Source organism: Leucoraja erinacea, chromosome 14 (genome assembly GCF_028641065.1).
Source record: "Leucoraja erinacea ecotype New England chromosome 14, Leri_hhj_1, whole genome shotgun sequence".
Lineage (NCBI taxonomy): Eukaryota > Metazoa > Chordata > Chondrichthyes > Rajiformes > Rajidae > Leucoraja > Leucoraja erinaceus.
Genome location: NC_073390.1, coordinates 33,527,370 through 33,547,294, shown reverse-complemented (window position 1 = coordinate 33,547,294; position 19,925 = coordinate 33,527,370). Strand labels below are relative to the sequence as shown.

At 39.3% G+C, this 19,925-nt stretch overlaps 1 protein-coding gene across 3 annotated transcripts; it reads left to right on the top strand.

The window, feature by feature from the left end:
• The first annotated feature begins 508 nt into the window (after nt 1–508).
• Nucleotides 509–18,815, top strand: LOC129703554 (coagulation factor X). 3 transcript variants are annotated; one of them, XM_055646128.1, is made up of 9 exons: nt 509–622; nt 2,228–2,377; nt 3,718–3,878; nt 6,703–6,727; nt 7,803–7,916; nt 9,821–9,955; nt 11,388–11,575; nt 12,608–12,725; nt 17,529–18,815. In XM_055646128.1, the coding sequence occupies exons 2-9, from the start codon at nt 2,308–2,310 to the stop codon at nt 18,074–18,076; spliced, it is 1,359 nt and encodes a 452-aa protein (XP_055502103.1). In that variant the 5' UTR covers nt 509–622; nt 2,228–2,307; the 3' UTR covers nt 18,077–18,815. The 3 variants fall into 3 exon arrangements, with proteins under 3 accessions (XP_055502103.1, XP_055502102.1, XP_055502100.1); XM_055646127.1 differs by having other exon boundaries at nt 556–622; nt 2,300–2,377; XM_055646125.1 differs by having other exon boundaries at nt 558–622; nt 2,296–2,377.
• The last annotated feature ends 1,110 nt before the right edge of the window (nt 18,816–19,925 follow it).

Below are 19,925 nucleotides of genomic sequence, written 5' to 3'. Positions count from 1 at the left end.
AAAATATTGGACTGAATAACCTGGAGATACTTGAGACTGCAGATGCTGGAATCTTGAGTAAAACACAAAGTGTTTGAGTAAATCAGCAGGTCAGGTAGCATCTGTGGAGGGAATGGATAGAAGATGTTTCGGGTCAGGACCCTTCTTCCGACTCTAGAAGGGTCCCGACAACAATGCGTCGCCTATCCATTCCCTCCACAGATACTGCCTGGACCGAATAACCTCCTGTTCTGTGAATGGTTAAAGTTTTAGTGATCAACTCAAACCAGAAATAAAATCTCAGCCACATTGAGCATCAGTGAAAATATTATAGTTTTACTTAACTACTTAAGAGGCTATAAATATTGGAATTTTAAGCAAAAGGAAATTAAATGGAGGAACTTAGCGAATCAGGCAACTGTGGAGAGAAATGGACAGAAAAGTTATGGGGTCGGGACCCTTCCTGTGCACTGAATCATTGAGTTCCTCCAGCAGATTGCCTTTTGCTCACCGTTTAGGTCTGCTATCTGGTCAAAGGAAAAAACAGGAATTCTAACTGATTGATTAGCTGAGTCAATATTTGGGATAAGTTAGTTAACAACCAGTAGAAAGAATTGGAATTTAGCAGAGGGACAAGGAGACGGTAAGTGAATAATAGCTTAAACTATTATATGATCAACCTAGTTATAATATTAATAATTTCACCAAAGAATTCAATTCCATTTTTACATTCAACATGCAACACAGTTAATATTTTCTTTCAGAGTATGAATTCTGAAATAACTTTTATGTTTTTATAACAGCGGGGAGATTTACAATGTAAACTTCAGGGACTTTTCCTAATTTTATGAATCACTTGTTTGTTGGGGACAGGAAACGTAAGGAGTTCCCATTTTACAGAGAGCTTTCTATGTCAAAGAATCATTTAAAACTTCTGTTCCTCTTTGTGTCTATGTTGATCGTTTGACCATTTTCTGTTCTACCCATGGTGGTATGATAGAGGGACTACTTAAAGAGTTTGGGGATTTGCTTGTTTACTCCCTCCATTTAACGACCAATTCCATTTTTAAAAAACCTCGCTTTCCAATGTCATACAGAGAAAGTTTATTATGATTCATTTCTTCCTTTATATTTCGCCTTTTTTTCCATTGACTTTTAAATTGAAAGGTGAAGAGCTGGATGTGATAAAAGATCAGGAGCAATCAGAGACATTTAGATGTTGTCCAGAAACTCTATTCCAAGATCTGTGTCATGGGCAGTGTCTCTACTAAAATCTCTACAAGAGTTTTACAGGGAGTCAGAAGAAAAATTAGTCAATTGATCATCAAAGTTTTCTTTGTTATTCTAAAGAGAAAACCGCTGATTGATAATTATTTGTCCGGTCATATCAGTCAGAAATGGTCTGCTGGCAGATGCAGGGAAGCTGCAGGACAGTGGGTTTAAGTGCAATTCTAGAGTTTGAAATGTGTTTTAGTTTCTGGCAAGTCAGATATTCACTAGCATGGGGATGAGTGTGTGGGATGTACTGGCAACAATTTAGGTAAGTTGGGAAAAGGCAGCTGGCATAGATCTGGCAATATATTAACAGGAGTTGCCTTTACTGGTATTTTTCTGAATATCTTTCTGATTAAGGGAGGCTCTAAGAAAGGACTCAAAATGTAGACAGTAGACAATAGCTGCAGGAGTAGGTCATTCGGCCCTTCGAGCCAGCACCGCCGTTCAATGTGATCATGGCTGATCAGTACCCCACCGTTCCTGCCTTCTCCCCATATCCCCTGATTCAACTATCCTTAAGAGTCCTATCTAGCTCTCTCTTGAAAGTATCCAGAGAACCAGCCTCCACCGCCCTCCGAGGCAGAGAATTTCGCAGACTCACAACTCTCTGTGTGAAAAAGTGTTTCCTCATCTCCGTTCCAAATGGCGTAGAACGTAGATGTAATCGTAAACTTTTTGTAAAGCTTTACTTACACTGAACAGTTTGATTTATCAAGAGGTAGTATTAAAATATTTGTTACTGTATTCCCAGTGCTCAATAATAACTTGTTTTTGGAAGTTGGAGTACAAAAAGCAACTGTATTTTGTACCCTCTGACAGTTATGATTATGAAATGGGTCATAGGTTGATAATTGGGTTGAAGCATTGGCCTTTGTTCTTTGTAAATTACTGTTTCCAAGTTCACATCAAAAACACATCAAAACAAAATATCAGCAAGAGGGTGGTTAACGGGGTCATTGTTTGTGGATTGCAGTTCAGAGGAACTAAGGAGCTTCATCACAAGGCTGATTCTGTTTTCTGACCTTGCTTTCTCTTACCCAGACAGACCTGAAAATGCTGGGATGTTATTGGTGTTTGGCACCACTGATGCTGGTCTGCTACATCTTTAGTGTTGAGAGCTCAGGTAGGTGCAAGATCTTACTCGCTCGGCTTTAAATTCCCATATTCACATATTGTGTTCAGAAATAGAACTGACCGAGTTGCTGTTTCCCAAAGAGAAAATTGCCAGATATCGTTAATGAATTTTCTTTTTGTCCATAATGTGGAACTACTGATCTTGACGTCATTTTGGTATGGTTTCTTGAATGGGAGTAGAAACACCTAATGGACTAATCTTTTGTGAAGTTAAAGAACACAAACAAATTAAGTCCATTTCAGCCAGGAGCCATCTGCTTGATGTTTAATGGTTGTGTCTCTCTGAATTAGTTGCTTTAAGGATGACCTACCTTTTCAAGTTGCCGCCCTTATGGAACCAATCCATCTATCTTGTTTACTGATATCTTCCATGATTTACTAAAAAAATAATATCCTTGATCTTCAACCCCGTTCCATCAAATATCTATCCAATTTTAATTTAAAGCTTCCATGTTATCTACATTCCATTGCCCTTCAAATAGTCAATTTTCACTGCATCAAACCTGTTATCTAAGCAGAACTAGGCTTGAAAAGGGGAAAGTTTAAGAAATAGTGGGATAGTTTCCAGGCAGACCCTGATATGCACCCACATCCTACAACTAAGAGTAGGGATTTACATTGGAATCCTCCTCAAATTGGAGAAACATCAGGTTGAAAACAAAGATAAATATATTTTTATTATTTTTGAGGCTTCAGACCTGGAGATTTACAGGCTGCTGATTGCAAATTCCAATGTTCAGTACAAGTGTCTCCAGTAAGATGACCAGGCAAGTTTAATAGCCCAGCTTCCTAAATTCATGGGCAGAGCAAGCATGAATGCAGCAAGCTACTTTGACGACCAGATACTGGATGTGGAACCTTCCATTTGTAAAGTAACTTCTGATATTAGCAGAAAAACCTGCCATCTGTTGAACCCAATACAAACTGGCATAAATTATCCTAAGCCCTTGGAAACAAAGCCACATTGTCATCAACTGAGAGGCAAACATACACAATTACGATTTGTGGTCTCATCACAGAATAGTTTAAAGGCACAGAGAAGATCTGGGCCCCGTGAATTTGTTTTGAACTCACTTCTTGGGAGGGAAACGGTGAGGAGATTATATTCTCCTCTATTTATCTTCAACCTTAGATAACAGGCCATATTTTATCTGCAGGCAATATGCATTATACAATTAATCTTGCTCTGTGTTTCTTAAAGTTTGGAATTTCAAGCAGTGCTGGAACCAGTTTGCATTAACCAATGTGATCTTAACCTTGACATGTCAACCCCTCCCCAAACTCTCCTCCCCACCCCCCCCCCCCCCACCCAACACAACATTTTTATAGTCTTTATCCAGAAGAATGAAGCAACAAGGGTGCTGAAAATTCAGAAACGTTCAAACTGGCTCTGGGAAGAGCTTAAGCCGGGATCTCTGGAGAGAGAATGCTATGAGGAATCATGTTCATTTGAGGAAGCACAAGAAATTTATAAATCCAGAGAGAGAACTGTAAGCATATTTACTCTGATTAATGCATGTGGGTTATGTGCACACAACTGCAAACTTGTTGTTTTGTCTGTGTCCATGTGCTTCTGTGGGCATTCATCATGCATCTCTATGTGTACAGGACTGATTTCGGATGTAATTCTACACATGAAATGTGCCTGCAGGAGGATTAAGATATGCAATAAAGGTCTCTAAAACTATTTCTGTAAGGCTTTCAGAACTTGCTTACTCATAGAAGACAGAGAAGGTTGTGTTGGAAGGGTTATTTTCTGGCTGGACATCTGTGACCAACAGAGTTCCAAAGGGATCTGTACTGGGAAGTATGTTCCTTCTGATATATAACTAGGTTATATGCATATAGTAGTATAGAGAGAATATGATAAATAACTACATTACATTTGCTATACTTTTAATCAATGACAACCTAAGGAATTCTGGAAGATCAAAACCAATGCATTTACAATCTCAGTCTGAAGAAGGGTCTGGACCCGAAACGCCACCCATTCCTTCTCTCCAGAGATGTCCCGCTGAGACTCCAGCATTTTGTGTCTACCTTCAATGCATTTACAATCTCTGTAAAACAAATATCAAAATGCACAAGACTAAGCCATCAGATCAAAGGGATGTTCGTTTTTCTTCTCATTAATCTCTCCAATAGCTTTGCTTAACTAACATTCATATTTTTATGATCATCCCCCATATCATTCGTGATATGATTTCAGAATGTAATTCACTGAGACATAGGCTTTGCACTTAGTGCTGATAAATAGGATTAACAAAACATAGCTTCTGGGAACTTATTAACCTATCATTTGGTCTTTTTGATTTTCTAGGAGATGTTTAATCTTCTAGGAAATTATACGTTTCCTTCATATAAATCAATTCAATAAACTTATTTTGCATTGTGATTTCTTGCCTCTAGTCCTATCCATCACCCCCATCCTTTCTAATCAGAATAATTCCATTCCACTTTTCCTTTTCTATTTTGTTTCTTTTTTGGGGGGGAATATTTACAGTATTTCCCAACTCTGGTCCCTCTGTCACGACTATTCTTTCTGAAGTATTAATTCATCCATCTTGTTGTAAATGTTTCACACATTCAGGCACAACATATTTAGTTTTAACCATTTTCCACATCTCACTGATATAGTCATAAGTGCCGTATAACCATTAAGCTCCTCCTTCCTTTCAGGCCCACTTTGATTACTTTTACCCAGTTAACTGTCCTGATTCTGTCATCAATCACATCTTCCACCATCACCTTTCATCTTACTACCTTACTAGAAACATAGAAACATAGAAAATAGGTGCAGGAGTAGGCCATTCGGCCCTTAGAGCCTGCACCGCCATTCAATATGATCATGGCTGATCATCCAACTCAGTATCCTGTACCTGCCTTCTCTCCATACCCCCTGATCCCTTTAGCCACAAGGGCCACATCTAACTCCCTCTTAAATATAGCCAATGAACTGGCCTCGACTACCCTCTGTGGCAGAGAATTCCAGGGATTAACCACTCTCTGTGTAAAAAATTATTTTCTCATCTCGGTCCTAAAAGACTTCCCCCTTATCCTTAAACTGTGACCCCTTGTTCTGGACTTCCCCAACATCGGGAATAATCTTCCTGCATCTAGCCTGTTCAACCCCTTAAGAATTTTGTAAGTTTCTATAAGATCCCCCCTCAATCTTCTAAATTCTAGCGAGTACAAGCCGAGTCTATCCAGGACATAGGTACTCGCGGTAAAGTGAAGCCGCGGTCTCAATCAATAAGCGGCCGATTCGCGATCGCGGATCATCTCCGCGGATCGTCTCCGCGGGGGAGGGGGGGAGGCTGTACATAGTGCCGTCTGTAGAGGTCGTTTTCAGACCCCGATAACGGAAGATAAACGGAGGGATATCGATCGATATTTACCAAGTACCAAGGTCCCGTGATCGGAGCACTTTTCCCGGTAAGTTTTCGCAGGCAGCTCCGAGATTAGTTGTTAAAGACTTATTACTCTACCACAGGCTGGCATTAGTGACAATGTTTAATTGACTGTGTTATAGTTTAGGTCCTCAATTTCATGGATGAATGGAGTAAGTGAGTGAGTGAATGAATGAATAATGAATGAATAATGAATGAATCAATTTATTCACATTATAAATGGTGCAATTAAATTAATTAAAGTCCATACAGATAGATTTTCATAAATTCAGACTTTAGTCTTACCTTTCAGTTAGTTGATTCATGGGGGCCTTCTTTGTGTTCCAGCACATCAGCGGGGACTTTAAAGGCTTTCTTGCACTTTAATCCACTTCGCAGCACTTTCTTCAGCCTTTTTAATGCTTTTCCCACTAAATACAATGAACCTGCTGCAAGTTTCCACGACATTTATTCCACAGAACAACACATCGGAATCTCCAGTAAAACAGGCATCTGTGAAGCCCCCTCAGCCATTTTGTGTATTAGCCTGAAACAAAGCGCGTGATTGGCCAACTGGCAGACAACTCAATGTTAAATGTGCTTTGACTGGATTAAAAAATTCCCCACATTTTTCCGGTTTTTCACTAATTTAATAAAAATGTGCAAGTCTTCTTCAAATTGAGTTTCAGGGGTGATTTATATAGATTTTTTTACACAATATGTGAACATTTCATGAAGTTTGGTGACTTGGGTCACGAAACTGCAGAATAAAGCTCCTCGGCCCACAGCCTAAATGTAACAATAAAATGGAAACACAAGAGGATTAATTAATATGCAGTTAACAGTTCTGCAGGGGCGAGTGAAGTGCTGGTTGGTTAATAACTCCCATTAATAGAATGTTTACACTTTTCTTTGTTTTAAACAGATGGAGTTTTGGTTTCGCTACAAAAGTAAGTAATGCTGTATCACCTTGGAATTAAATGATTTATTCCCATGGTACAATTTCCTATATTGTGTGAAACTCAGTATAATGAAGTCTATGAAAGAGTATCACCTATCAGTGCTCCTGTCCAGTTATCTATGCTGCCTATCAGACCTAGTACCACAGCAGACTTTACTATCCATTAAAGATGCATAGAGGCTCTTGATTAACTCCTCAGGAACCACAGTATATGGCTATATCTCATGACGATATCATTCATAAATGCCATGCACTAACCAGTCACTTATCATTGTGAAGTTCAAGATTTCATAATTTTATAATCGTAAAGATGTTTACAATCGAACATATTGACCTTCATCTGTTAAACTATTAATGCTTCAGACAATGTATTTTGATTGCGGTCTTCATTGAATTAACAAAGTTTTCATGGATAGTTATTCAATTGTAAAACAATTTTCATGATTTTTCCTGTGAAGTAGTTGCATGTTATTCCTTCCACTAGAAGATGCAGGTTGAGAATTAACAGACCAAAAATGTGAATTGGTCGGGAGAGGGAATTACATTTCTTGCAGGAATGGTAAAAATGCAATGAATGCTGATCAATCCAAGGGACATTTATTTAATTCTTCCCAAAATTAATCCCATTATCAAGAATCCTGGAGGATTATTAATCTACAAGAGGACAGCGCGGTGACTCAGCTATTAGAGCCCGCTGCCTCACAGTGACAGATATGCCAGTTCAATTCTAACTTCAGGTTCTGAATGTGTGGAGGCTGTACGTTCCGTCTGTGACCACATGGGTTTCCTCTGGGTGCCGTAGTTTCCTCCTCCACCCCTAATACATCCAGGCTGTTGGGTTAATTGTCCAGTGTGAATTGCTCCGAGAATGTACCTGAATTGTATAATCTTGGAGTAGTTGAAAGGAATAAAAATTGGGATTAAAGTAAAAATGAGTGGTTGATGGTCAGCTTAACATAGTTGGCTGAAGGGCCTGTTCCCATACTGAATAAATCAGTGAAATTCTTGATAAACAGATTCTTCAACTGTTTCCCTGAATGCTTTTTTTTCTTGGTCACTCCTAGATTTTGATCCTTGTCAATCAAATCCATGCCAAAATGGCGGTTTGTGCAGGCTTGACAGCTACCGATATATCTGTCTCTGCCACCCCTTGTGGAAAGGAGCCACTTGTGAAATAGGTTAGTAGTTGCTACGGATAATGTGCATCAACCTCATGTGTGTCAACAGCCATATATGTGTCATTGCAGTGTACATGTGAGCGTGCATGTGGTTGTTTGAATGATTGCTTTTTATATTCATATGGGTGATCAATATCTAGCCAATTTGGTTTGTACTTCACATGGTCATTAGACACCATGCAGAAGACAAAGATAAAAGTGATGTGCCCCATTGGTTTTGCCAGATGACTCAATTGAATCCACATATGTGACTATATTATACTTTCTATAGGGTTTCATGTTTTTTTAAGGCCAGAAGGTAGAAATTGTACAAGCCAACATGGCAGTGTGCACTTAATGTTAGAATAAATAAGTGTTGGGTCTTCTTCTTATCGAGTCCACACACAAAATAAGTTGTTGTTCAGCCAGAGCTGAACACACTTCTCGGCATCTGCATACAATGATGTTTGTTTTGTGCATGGTGATGGAAAGATTGGAGAAAACAGGGCCGTGACGTGAACCCTCTTTCTGTGACCCTAAGAGTGTAGATGAGCGAGTGGGAGTACTTTTTCCAATGTCTCCTCCTCCATCTGGGTGACATTCTTTTTAAATTTTTTTAATTGAGTAATAGAAACATAGAAACATAGAAATTAGGTGCAGGAGTAGGCCATTCGGCCCTTCGAGCCTGCACCGCCATTCAATATGATCATGGCTGATCATCCAACTCAGTATCCCGTACCTGCCTTCTCTCCATACCCCCTGATCCCCTTAGCCACAAGGGCCACATCTAACTCCCTCTTAAATATAGCCAATGAAGTGGCCTCAACTACCCTCTGTGGCAGAGAGTTCCAGAGATTCACCACTCTCTGCGTGAAAAAAGTTCTTCTCATCTCGGTTTTAAAGGATTTCCCCTTTATCCTTAAGCTGTGACCCCTTGTCCTGGACTTCCCTAACATCGGGAATGCACGATTGGTGAGATTTTCTTGGTCATACTCCATAATTTGACATCATTATATGAATTCTATATGTAGAGATGTCACAAGGCAGCTTCAATGCATGGATGGTTGCCATGCACTAGAAGGAACATATTCGTGAAGTTCACACACCTATTGCAGCTCCTTTCCCCACTGCCATGATTTGTATTTGCAGCAGTGTCAGTCGACATTATATGAAAATTAAAAGAACTCTGCAGATGCTGGTATTCTGAAATGAAAACAAAATGCTGCAGTTCAGGCAGCACCCCATTAAATCTCCGCAATCTTTTTTGCTTCAAGTAAAACAACTGCAGCTTATTTATTCCCTGCATGTAACGAATTCCCATATCCTTGCCACCATTCAATATACCTCCTATGATCTTTATATCCTTTCTAACTTGTGATGCCACGAAGTTGGCATAATACTCATAATGGTTTTTTAAAGGTAATGCAGGAATGCTTTCATGCTCTGTGCTTCTGTGAAGCTTCTCAACTTATTTTTGCCATCTTCACAGGTGCTCATACCCTCAAGATTTTGTACAGTTTAAAATTATACCATTGCCTCTTCACCCTATTGAAATGTAATATTTTATGCTTTTATGCATTGTTAATTTGCCATGTATCAGGTTCTTCTACAAGTCTATCCATGTCCTCCTTACACCTGTTATTATCCTTTTCAGTTTCCTCCATCTACAAGTTTTGCATTAACTTTGTAATTCTGTCCTGCACGTTAAAGCCAAAATATTTATAAAAATCAGTAGTTCTAAAATTAGCCCCCAAGAGACACCAATGCACACTTCCCTTTAGTCTGAAAGTCTATCCACTCATCATTACTCTCTGCCTTCTTCCCATTGTCAGTTTGTCCATTAATCATTTGGGACTCTCCGTAGTCACAATCGAATCCTCATAGAGAAATTATGTTTTCCGTACGTTTGTCATTTGTTAATTCAGGGAACTTGGATTGTGAATATAAGAATGGCTACTGTCAGCAATACTGTAGCATCAGCAGGAGAACACAAATGCCAGAGTGCTCCTGCGGAGAAGGTTATCGACTAAATGAAGATCAACAGACCTGTTCCATAATCGGTACTGATTAGATTTTGTCCCTATCTCATATTTGTATCGCTGTTTTTGTATTGCTATTACTGACAGAACCAATATATTTATCTATTCCCAAATTTTCCTTGAATTGAATGTTTTTCTTTTTTTTATACTCTGCATAACGTTTATTACTGGGGCAGCACAGCCAACTCATACTGTTATATTCCGGATGAATAACAACTTAGACGCTGGTTGCCTGGATCACGAGAGAAAGATTTACACTAACATATACATGAATATGTATGAATACATTACACATACAAACTCAGTAAAACTGATAGTTATTTCCTGATGGACAAATATAGCCCCACGTCTCGTTCCTGTGGGGAACATGGCAGCTTCAGAGGTAAAACACAGCGCACATTATCACAGGTCACCACTCAGTCTGTGGCAGATTCCCATGCCCCAAGTTGAGGGTTGGTGTCCTGAAGCCTTCATCCAACCACCTGGGCCGCAACTTTAGTCTTGTACTGATTAACGCTGCAATGGCAGTACTCAAATTCCAGGGTTTTAATCGGTTTCCATTGATTCAGTAAGTCCTGCTGAAGATGCGCAGATACTGTGCACACACATCCTTGAATTAAATGACTTGTTAGACCACTTCAAAGGCAAGTTAATAGTCGATGCAGTTGATAGCTCTGGAGTTACATATATACCGGCACACTTAAGTCAGGCAGATTTCAAGGCCATGATTTGCATCTCAGCTGGGTGTCCAAAAATCTTTAAGAGCATTAATAATGGGATTTGGATATGAGCTTTTGGTTAAGAAATGTTAGCATAAATATTCGATTATAGCAAAAATAGGTAATCTTGCATCAAAAATATATTTTGCAGTTGTCCAGCCAAATGGTAATTTGGATTAAGCACTAATTAATTCATCTAAGCACATAAGCAAATGTAATGGGAAAATGGCATATGTGATATCAGCATCAACATGTAAGGCATCATTTTCTAGTTGCAACTTGGTAGAGGTTTTCATATCAGTGTGTAAAGATTGGGATCGGAAATCTAAGGATGTGAAACTACCATCATTAAAGCAGCGATCATATACAGTAATTAGTTGTCCTAACTTTGGTGTAGCTGTGAGTTCACTGGATATATGAATAGCCAAATATGATCTATGTTTAATGGAATGTGATGGTTTCCATACTTCTCAAAACTGGAAATAATAGTCAGGAAGCCCAATATATGCTAGTTTTTAAAATCAGACCCTTAGTGGCAGGAGAAATTCCCCCTTGTGGCACACTACACCCATGCGGTCAGCTGTGAAAACATTTTAATCCTTAACCATTTTAATTGATCAGATATGAATCTGTCTCTGCTCATTTATTTAGATTAAACTTCTGCATAATACTTAACTAGTTTATCTGCACATTCTTCATATTCCTTTGAATTTGTTACTTTCCTCTAAACCCAGAGCCATACCCATGCGGGAGAATGCCACTGTATGGATTACAAACCCGCGGAATTGATGAGGAAGAATATTCCCTCAATGATACAGATACAGACTTTGATTACTTAACAAAGTTAAATTACAGTGATCCAGAAGCTCGGAAACGAATTATAGGTGGAACCATTTGCCGACGAGGTTTCTGTCCTTGGCAGGTGAGGCGTGCTTCATGCTTCAACCCAGAGGTTCCTGGGCTGCGGAACTGTGTTTGTTAGCAACGTATTGTGGAGATTTAATTGGAATATTTGAAGTCTGGCTATATTTTGCAATACCTAAGTGATATATTTTCCAGAAGTCGGCAATCAAAGAACCCTAATAACCACTTATGCCCTAGATCTCCCGCTGCATGTGCAGCATGTGGTTCAGGAGTGGTATTTTGAAACTTTCCCCTTTAAACCTGCCTTTGACCTTAAATTTTTGGCCTCCAGCCTTTGCATTTCCACCAAAGGATAAAGGTTCTGTTTATCGATGCCTCTCATTATTTTATATATTTCTATCAGGTCTCCCCTCAACCTCCAGTGTTCCAGAGAAACAGTACAAGTTTGTTCATCCTTTGAGCTAGTTTCCTCTAATCCAAACAGCATTCTGGTAACGTCTTCTGTAACCTCGCTGTAATGGGGTGTCCAGAACTATACACATTAATCCAAATGTAGTTTAACCAAAGTTTTATAATGTTGCAGCATGACTTCCTGATTCTTATCCTCAATGTCCCAACTGATGAAGCCAAGCTTACCATTTGCCTTCTTTACCACTCTATCTACTTGGACCCCAAGATCCCTCAGTACATCAATGCTGTTAATGTTTATGCCATTAACCATATACTTTCCCCTTGCTGTTGATCTTCCAAAGTGCAACACCTCGCACTTGTTCGCATTAAACTCCATCCGTTATTTCTCCACCCGCATCTGTAATTGATATTTCTCCTTTGACAGTCTTCCTCATTGTCTGCAACAACCAATTTAGGTGTTGCTTGCAAACTTACTAGACCAATAACATTTTGCCATCCCCTTTAATTTAGGATATTTGTGAAACAGAAACAATTAATTACCAACCCTACGTAATCTAAAATGTAATAATAAATCAGCCTTAACCTTCACAGATATACTGCAAACAAAAGGGCCTAAACTGGGCACTATCTCTAACAATAACACAGATCTGAGGTATTACTTCGCTTGCTTTTTTTTAAGGTATTAATACATAACAGGAATGGCTATGGATTCTGTGGCGGGACTTTAATTAACAGTCGTTGGGTTATAACTGCTGCTCATTGCTTTGATACAATACGGCCACACTCAATTACAGCAGGTAAGATGCAGCAATGTTTTAAAAATACTGCTTTAACCATCAAAAATAAATCTGCAATTGCCGTAAATCTGGCATGTTTGTCACACTGATGTAGCAGTAGCTCTTCCCTTTTGGAGATATTAATTTTAGGAAACCGCCTTCTTCAGTTTAAAATAATTTGATATCCATTCCTAAAAGTTTTGGGTTAGTAATGTTTAACTTTATGATTTCATTGCTTCATTAAGTGACATTAAGTTAAAACAAACAAACATAAAAAGACAACAAAAATATGCCTAAATATTGAAACCTTGGTGCATTAAATAGTGACATTTGTATAACACCACGCCCAGTTGAAACCTCCACAAAAGCTGTGAAATAGTATGAAACTGCATTGGAAGCAACGCTAGTGGAGTTGTACACATGATCTAAAATGGAATCTGCGTGGAACAGTTGAAATTGCTTGAATTCAAATAAATAAAAGACTGCAGATGCTGGAATCTTGAGGCAAAAATAACATGCAGGAGGAACTCAGCAAGTCACGCAGCATCTGTGGAGGGAATGGAACATCATCTGTTCATTTCTCTCTACATATGCTGCCTACCTTGCTGAGTTCCTCAAGCACTTTGTTTGTTGATCTTTGGTTTGTTCACCTCATTTACAGTCACACAAAAAAGCTGCCTAAAAAGCTGCAATGAGAGAGAAAAGTGTGGGAGAGGGGTACAAAGTGATCTCCTGCATGTTTGAGGACTCCCCAAGTGATGATCTGCCCCAATCAAGTTGTGTTGCAACTGCATCCACATTACTCTGAGGCGGAGGTCACTCAAGGAGCAGATTGCTGCTTGTAGCTCTTGCATGAACATAATTGAATGTTAAAATATCCTGACTATTAAAAGCCAAGACTGATAGGTATTGTGAGCAAAACATCAGACTATACAAGTTCTTCAATGTATACCTCATTGTTAGTGCCTATGTGCACAAATCTTTTCTGCAGAGCAGACAAAAGGTCATAGGCTGCACCCAAAAGATCTAATTTATGCTAGCAATGGAGAAAACAAAGTATGAACGTTGAGGCATCACTATCTGCATAATTAATCCCCTGTAAACAGCAAGCTATGGAAGCTTGAAAGTGCCAGGGCCAATTTCACAGTGAGCATGATTTCACTGGCAAATTATAGCTAGTGTAATTGAAGCTGGGTAAAGTTACTTTGTGTGATTTACACATGAAAATCTGTTTGAAAACGGATCCAATTTCTAGGTGACGGCATTTTGAAAAATAAATGTTGAATTCTACCAGGTCTAATTTTGGAAATGTGCACACGTTTTCCTGCAGTCATGAGGGTCCCAGCCCGAAATGTCACCAATCCATCTTCTCCAGGGATGCTGTCTGACCCGCTGAGTTATTCCTGCACTTTGTATCTTTTACTTTAGTCTGAGCTATTCCTTTTTTTTAAAAACTAGATCAGGAACAGTACTTTTACAATGGTTCTATCTCTTCATTTTAATTTTTTCTCTTTCTCCATTTTCTTTCTCCTTCCTTCAGTTGTGTAAATTGACATTCTGATTGTATCTTTCCACTTCACCATAGTCAGAGTCATAGTGAGTGATACAGTGTGGAAACAGGCCCTTTGGCCCAACATGTCCCAGCTACACTAGTCCCACCTGACTGCGCTTGGTCCATATCCCTCCAAACCTGTCCTACCCTATCTGTTTCTTAAACGTTGGTATAGTCCTAGCCTCAACTACCTCTGGCAGCTTGTTCCATACACCCACCACCCTTTGTGTGAAAAAGTTACTCCTTAGATTCCTATCAAATCTTTTCCCCTTAACCTTGAACCTACAGTGCCCTCCATAATGTTTGGGACCAAGACCCTTAATTTATTTATTTGCCTTTATATTCCACAATTTGAGATTTGTAATAGAAAAAAAATCACATGTGGTTAAAGTGCACATTGTCAGATTTTAATAAAGGCCAGTTTTATACATTTTGGTTTCACCATGTAGAAATTACAGCAGTGTTTATACATAGTCCCCCATTTCAGGGCACCATAATGTTTGGGACACAGCAATGTCATGTAAATGAAAGTAGTCATGTTTAGTATTTTGTTGCATGTCCTTTGCATGCAATGACTGCTTGAAGTCTGCAATTCATGGACATCACCAGTTGCTGGGTGTCTTCTCTGGTGATGCTCTGCCAGGCCGGTATTGTAGCCATCTTTGGCTTATGCTTGTTTTGGGGGCTAGTCCCCTTCTGTTTTCTATTTAGCATATAAAAGGCATGTTCAATTGGGTTCATATCAGGTGATTGACTTGGCCACTCAAGAAGCGACCATTTTCTAGCTTTGAAAAACTCCTTTGTTGCTTTAGCAGTATGTTTGGGATCAATGTCTTGTTATAGAATGAACCGCCGGCCGATGAATTTTGACGCAGTTGTTTGAACTTGAGCAGATAGGATGTGTCTATACACTTCAGAATTCATTATGCTACTACCATCAACAAACCAGAGACCACACACAAATGTGACCTTTGCGACAGAGACTGTCACTCCCGCATTGGTCTCTTCAGCCGCAAGCAACGCTGCTCTAGCTGAGGTTTGGAGCAAGCAGCCAACAACTAGGATGCCTCACCCATGGTCAGTCATGCCCGAGTGGGGGCCTACTACTACCATTAGTAGTTGTATCATCAATTAAGATGTGAGCCAGTACCTTCAGCAGCCATACGTGCCCAGGCTATAAAACCCCCACCACCGTGTTTCACAGATGACGTGGTACGCTTTGGATCTTGGGCAGTTCCTTCTCTCCTCCATACTTTGCTCTTGCCATCACTAGTATAAATTAATCTTCATCTTATCTGCCCACAAGACCAGAACTGTGGTTGCTCTTTTAAGTACTTCTTGGCAAACTGTAACCTGGCCATCTTATTTTTGCAGCTAACCTGTGGTTTGCATCTTGCAGTGTAGCCTCTGTATTTTTGTTCATGAAGTCTTCTGCGAACATTTTCAAATCCACACCTTACTCCTGAAGAGTGTTTCTGATCTGTCGGACTGGTGTTTGGGGATTTTTCTTTATTATAGAGAGAATTCTTCAATCATCAGCTGGGGAGATCTTCCTTGGCCTGCCAGTCCCTTTGCAATTAGTAAGCTCACCAGTGTTCGTTCTTCTTAATGATGTTCCAAACAGTTGATTTTGGTCAGCCTAATGTTTGGCTGATGTCTCTAACAGTTTTATTCCTATTTTTCAAGTCTCATAATGGCTTCTTTGACTTTAATTGGCACAGCTTTGGTCCTCATGTTGATAAACAGCAATAAAAGTTTCCAAAGAGCTCTCTTATACCTGCATTAAGGAGGCATTTAAACACACCCCGAGCAATTGCAAATACCTGTGAAGCCGTGTGTCCAAAACATTTATGGTGCCCTGAAATAGGGGGGGGGGGGGGGGGGGGGGGGGGGGGGGGGGGGGGGGGGGTATAGACACAGTTGTTATTTCTACATGGTGAAACCAAAATGTATAAAAATGGCCTTAAAAAAAATCTGACAATGTGCACTTTAACCAAATGTGATTTTTTTCTATAACAAATCTCAAATTGTGGAGTACGGAGGCAAATAAATAAATGATGGGTCTTTGTACCAAACATTATCGAGGGCACTGTAGATGCCTATTTAATCTGCTGCCACTAAATATTCAATGCATTTCGGATTATAAAAAAACTGAATTTAAATGACAGAAACTGGTTCTGACCCTTTGCTCTGGTCCTCGATTGCATCTACCCAATCTATTCCTCTCATGATCATGATCCCTCATCCTCCTGTGCTCCAAGGAATAGAGACCTAGCCTACTCAACCTCTCCCTATAGCTCACACCGTCTAGTCCTGGTAACATCCTCGTAAATCTTCTCTGACCATTTCTAGCTTGACAAAACCTTTACTATAACATGGTGCCCAGAACTGAACACAATATTCCAAAAGGCAGTCTTACCAACGTCTTGCACAACTGCAACAAGACCTCCCAACTTCTATACACAATACTCTGACTGAAGGCCAATGTGCCAAAATTGTATTAGCATTGCCTTAGTATTGAAAAGTTCAATCTCTCTCTGGCAACTTTTGGTCATTCTCATACTCCCCTCTGTCCCCTTCAATATTCCTTTCTCAGCTCGTGTTACCTTTTTCCCCTCTACGTTTCTCTCTTCACTTTTGACACCCTTCATTTAAAGACAAATTATGTGGGTGTTGCAAATCTGACAGTTGAAGAATCAGGTTTGGCAGCAGCGAAGGAGAGAAAAGTCAGACTGAAACTACTTTTAAGATTTTTTTTTTTAAATGTTGCCTGTATTTCAGCATTTACTGTTTTCAGATCTCCTTCACCTGTAGGTTTGTTTTGTTTCAGAAATTGATTTTCAGAAAAATTTTCAGCATCTCAGCGCAGACTCCTATATTGTCCAATTTTATTTACATGATAATACCTTTAGAGTGACTAGTCAGATTAAATTGCAAACTGTCTATTATAGTATAAACTCAGAGCATTCCTCCAGCTAGCCAATTGTTTCCAGCATCTGCAGACTCCTATATCTCAATTTTATTTTGATAATACCTTTACTTCAGATTAAATTGCAGTCTATTATAGTATAAAAGAGACCATCTAGCCAATTGTTTCCAGGAGTGATCTAATTAGTCCTAGTCATCTTTTGTTTCCTCTTAGTATATTTCAGAAAGGAAGTAGATGCCTATTTAATCTGCTTCCACTAAATATTCAATGCGTTTCGGATGATAAAAAAACGGCATTTAAATGACAGAAACTGGTTCTGACCCGTTGCTCTTAATTTTCCTAGGTGAATTTGATACACTTCGAACAGAGGAATGGGAGCAAAAGGTTTTAGTGGAGATGTTTCTGACACACCCTCAATATGACCCAGTGTTATATGACAATGATATTGCCCTTTTGTATTTGAATCAATCTGTGAATTTTACTTTTACTGTTGTTCCAATTTGTCTGCCGAATCACAACCTGGGCCAGCTCCTCCTGCAACATGGGAAAGTAGGAATGGTAAGTGGCTGGGGAGTAACCCGGGAAAAAGGTAGGGCATCCCGATTCTTGAAGCGAGTCCAGCTTCCATATGTTGATCAGACGCCTTGCGTAGCATCAACAAATTTGACAATTACAGACAATATGTTCTGTGCTGGATACACAGATGAGTATAAGGATTCCTGTAGAGGGGACAGTGGGGGACCGTATGCAGTTTTGTATCGGGAGACGTGGTATCTGCTTGGCGTGGTTAGTTGGGGTGAAGGCTGTGGCAAAAGAGAAAGATATGGGATATACACCAGGGTGCCAGGTTACCTATCATGGATACATAATTTGTTACAGTTCAGCAACTGATACACAGTGGATTTTTAACCATCACCATGACATCAGAAAAAGGATGATGTTTGATAAGTTCTGGTCAAGAAAAAAAGTCATCGCAACATGGCAGCAGGTCTCTGAACTAATAGTTAAAGGAGCAAATCCAAACTATTTTCACTGAAATACAAATTAACCTACCACAGAAGTTTCAGCCTTATATAGCCACCATCTATTAATCCAGCACCTTCATTATACAAAAGTCAGATGAAATAAGCAACAACTACAAAACAATGCCAAATGTCTAATAATATTTCAGTTGTATTTTTGTCTGTTGGAATCTTCCACGTCAACTTCCTGTCATTTCATTTTTAGGTTAGTCTGCATTCAAACAATAGTTCTAACATTTTGTCAGCTCACATTTGAACATTCCAACCTACTGTTGACATGGTTTGAACCAGGAAGCCAATGCACAGTAGCCATTTCGCGTAGTCAGAAGTCCCAGCAATAAATTCAAACTTAGTCTCCAAGCACGTGTTCCAAATGCTTTAGCTACTCCATTCGCTCCATGCAGCCGCACCTTAAATGTTCTTGCATGGGATAGCAGTAAGTGACAACCCTCATCCAAAGCATCTACTAAATGGTCTTTAGCATGTAATATATTGTTAACAAGGTTTAAAAATACACTCGTTACTGTAATTAGCTTTCTGACATATGTAAAATCTTACATATTTTCAAATTGTTAAGATAATAAACCTGTTAAACAGACACTTAAAAATGGTGCTTATTATCTACATATATATATATATTTTATTTTAGCTCATTTCAATTGTGAAAGAACATATCTGTATTCCTCCATTCAAAGCTCAATGGGCAGATTTCCATCCTAAACTTTTTTCACTGTGCTTCTTGGAAGAGTAAAGCACAGAACATGATGCCAAATTAAACTGATATCATTTGCCTGTACATAACCCATTATCTCTCTATTTCTGCACTTCCATGTGCCTATTTAAATGTCTCTTAATCACCACTTTTGTATCTGCCTCCACTACCATCTCAGGCAATACGTTACAGGCCCCCAGTGCCACCCAGCTCTCTATGTAAAAAAAACTGTCCCCACACATCTCTATTAAACATTCCCCCTCTCACCTTATAACTATGCCCACTAGTGTTGAACGATTCCACCCTGGGAAAAAGTTTCCGACTGTCCACCCTATCTATGCCTTCTACCTAATCTCCGCCTGTAGCTGAAACTCTCAAATCCAGGCAGCATTTTGGTAAACGTCCTCTGAACCCTTTCCACTTCTTTCCTGTAATAGGGCGACCAGAATTACACGTTATACTCCAAATGCGACCTAACCAAAGTCCTTTTGAGCTACATCATGACTTCAATGCCCCTAGCAATAAAAGCAACCGTACCATATGCCTTCTTTAACACCTTATCTACTTGTGCTGCCATCTTCAGTATGCTCTGAACTTGGACTCCAAGATCTCTCTGTACATCAATGCTATTATGGGTCTTGCCATTAACTGTATACTTTCCCCTTACCTTCAACCTTACAAAGTGCAACATCTCACACTTGCTCAGCTTCTATCCAATTCCTCCCCATCCTATCGTTCCCTAACACTGTACCTTTCTTGCTTTCAAATGTCAAAATTATATCCTTCTAATTTAATTTTTAATAAAGACACCAATTTCTTTCTCTTTATCTTGGAGAATTTGTCTCACATTATTCCTTACAGCTTCCTACAAAAGAACAGCATTCTTTGACAGACGCCAGGAAGGAAATAATAAAGAAATTGTCACGTCTCAGGTAACCAAAGACGTCATGATAGTTCTCCTCAGCTACTAAAATTAATGAGAATACATGTCAGGATTTTATTAAGA

What these genes read in the sequence shown, in the direction of transcription:
- LOC129703554 (XM_055646128.1), top strand. Translation starts at nt 2,308, where the DNA reads ATGCTGGGATGTTATTGGTGTTTGGCACCACTGATGCTGGTCTGCTAC. An exon ending in CTTTAGTGTTGAGAGCTCAG is followed by an intron (nt 2,378 to 3,717) that starts GTAGGTGCAAGA and finishes ACATTTTTATAG; the next exon opens with TCTTTATCCAGAAGAATGAA. An exon ending in GTTTTGGTTTCGCTACAAAA is followed by an intron (nt 6,728 to 7,802) that starts GTAAGTAATGCT and finishes GGTCACTCCTAG; the next exon opens with ATTTTGATCCTTGTCAATCA.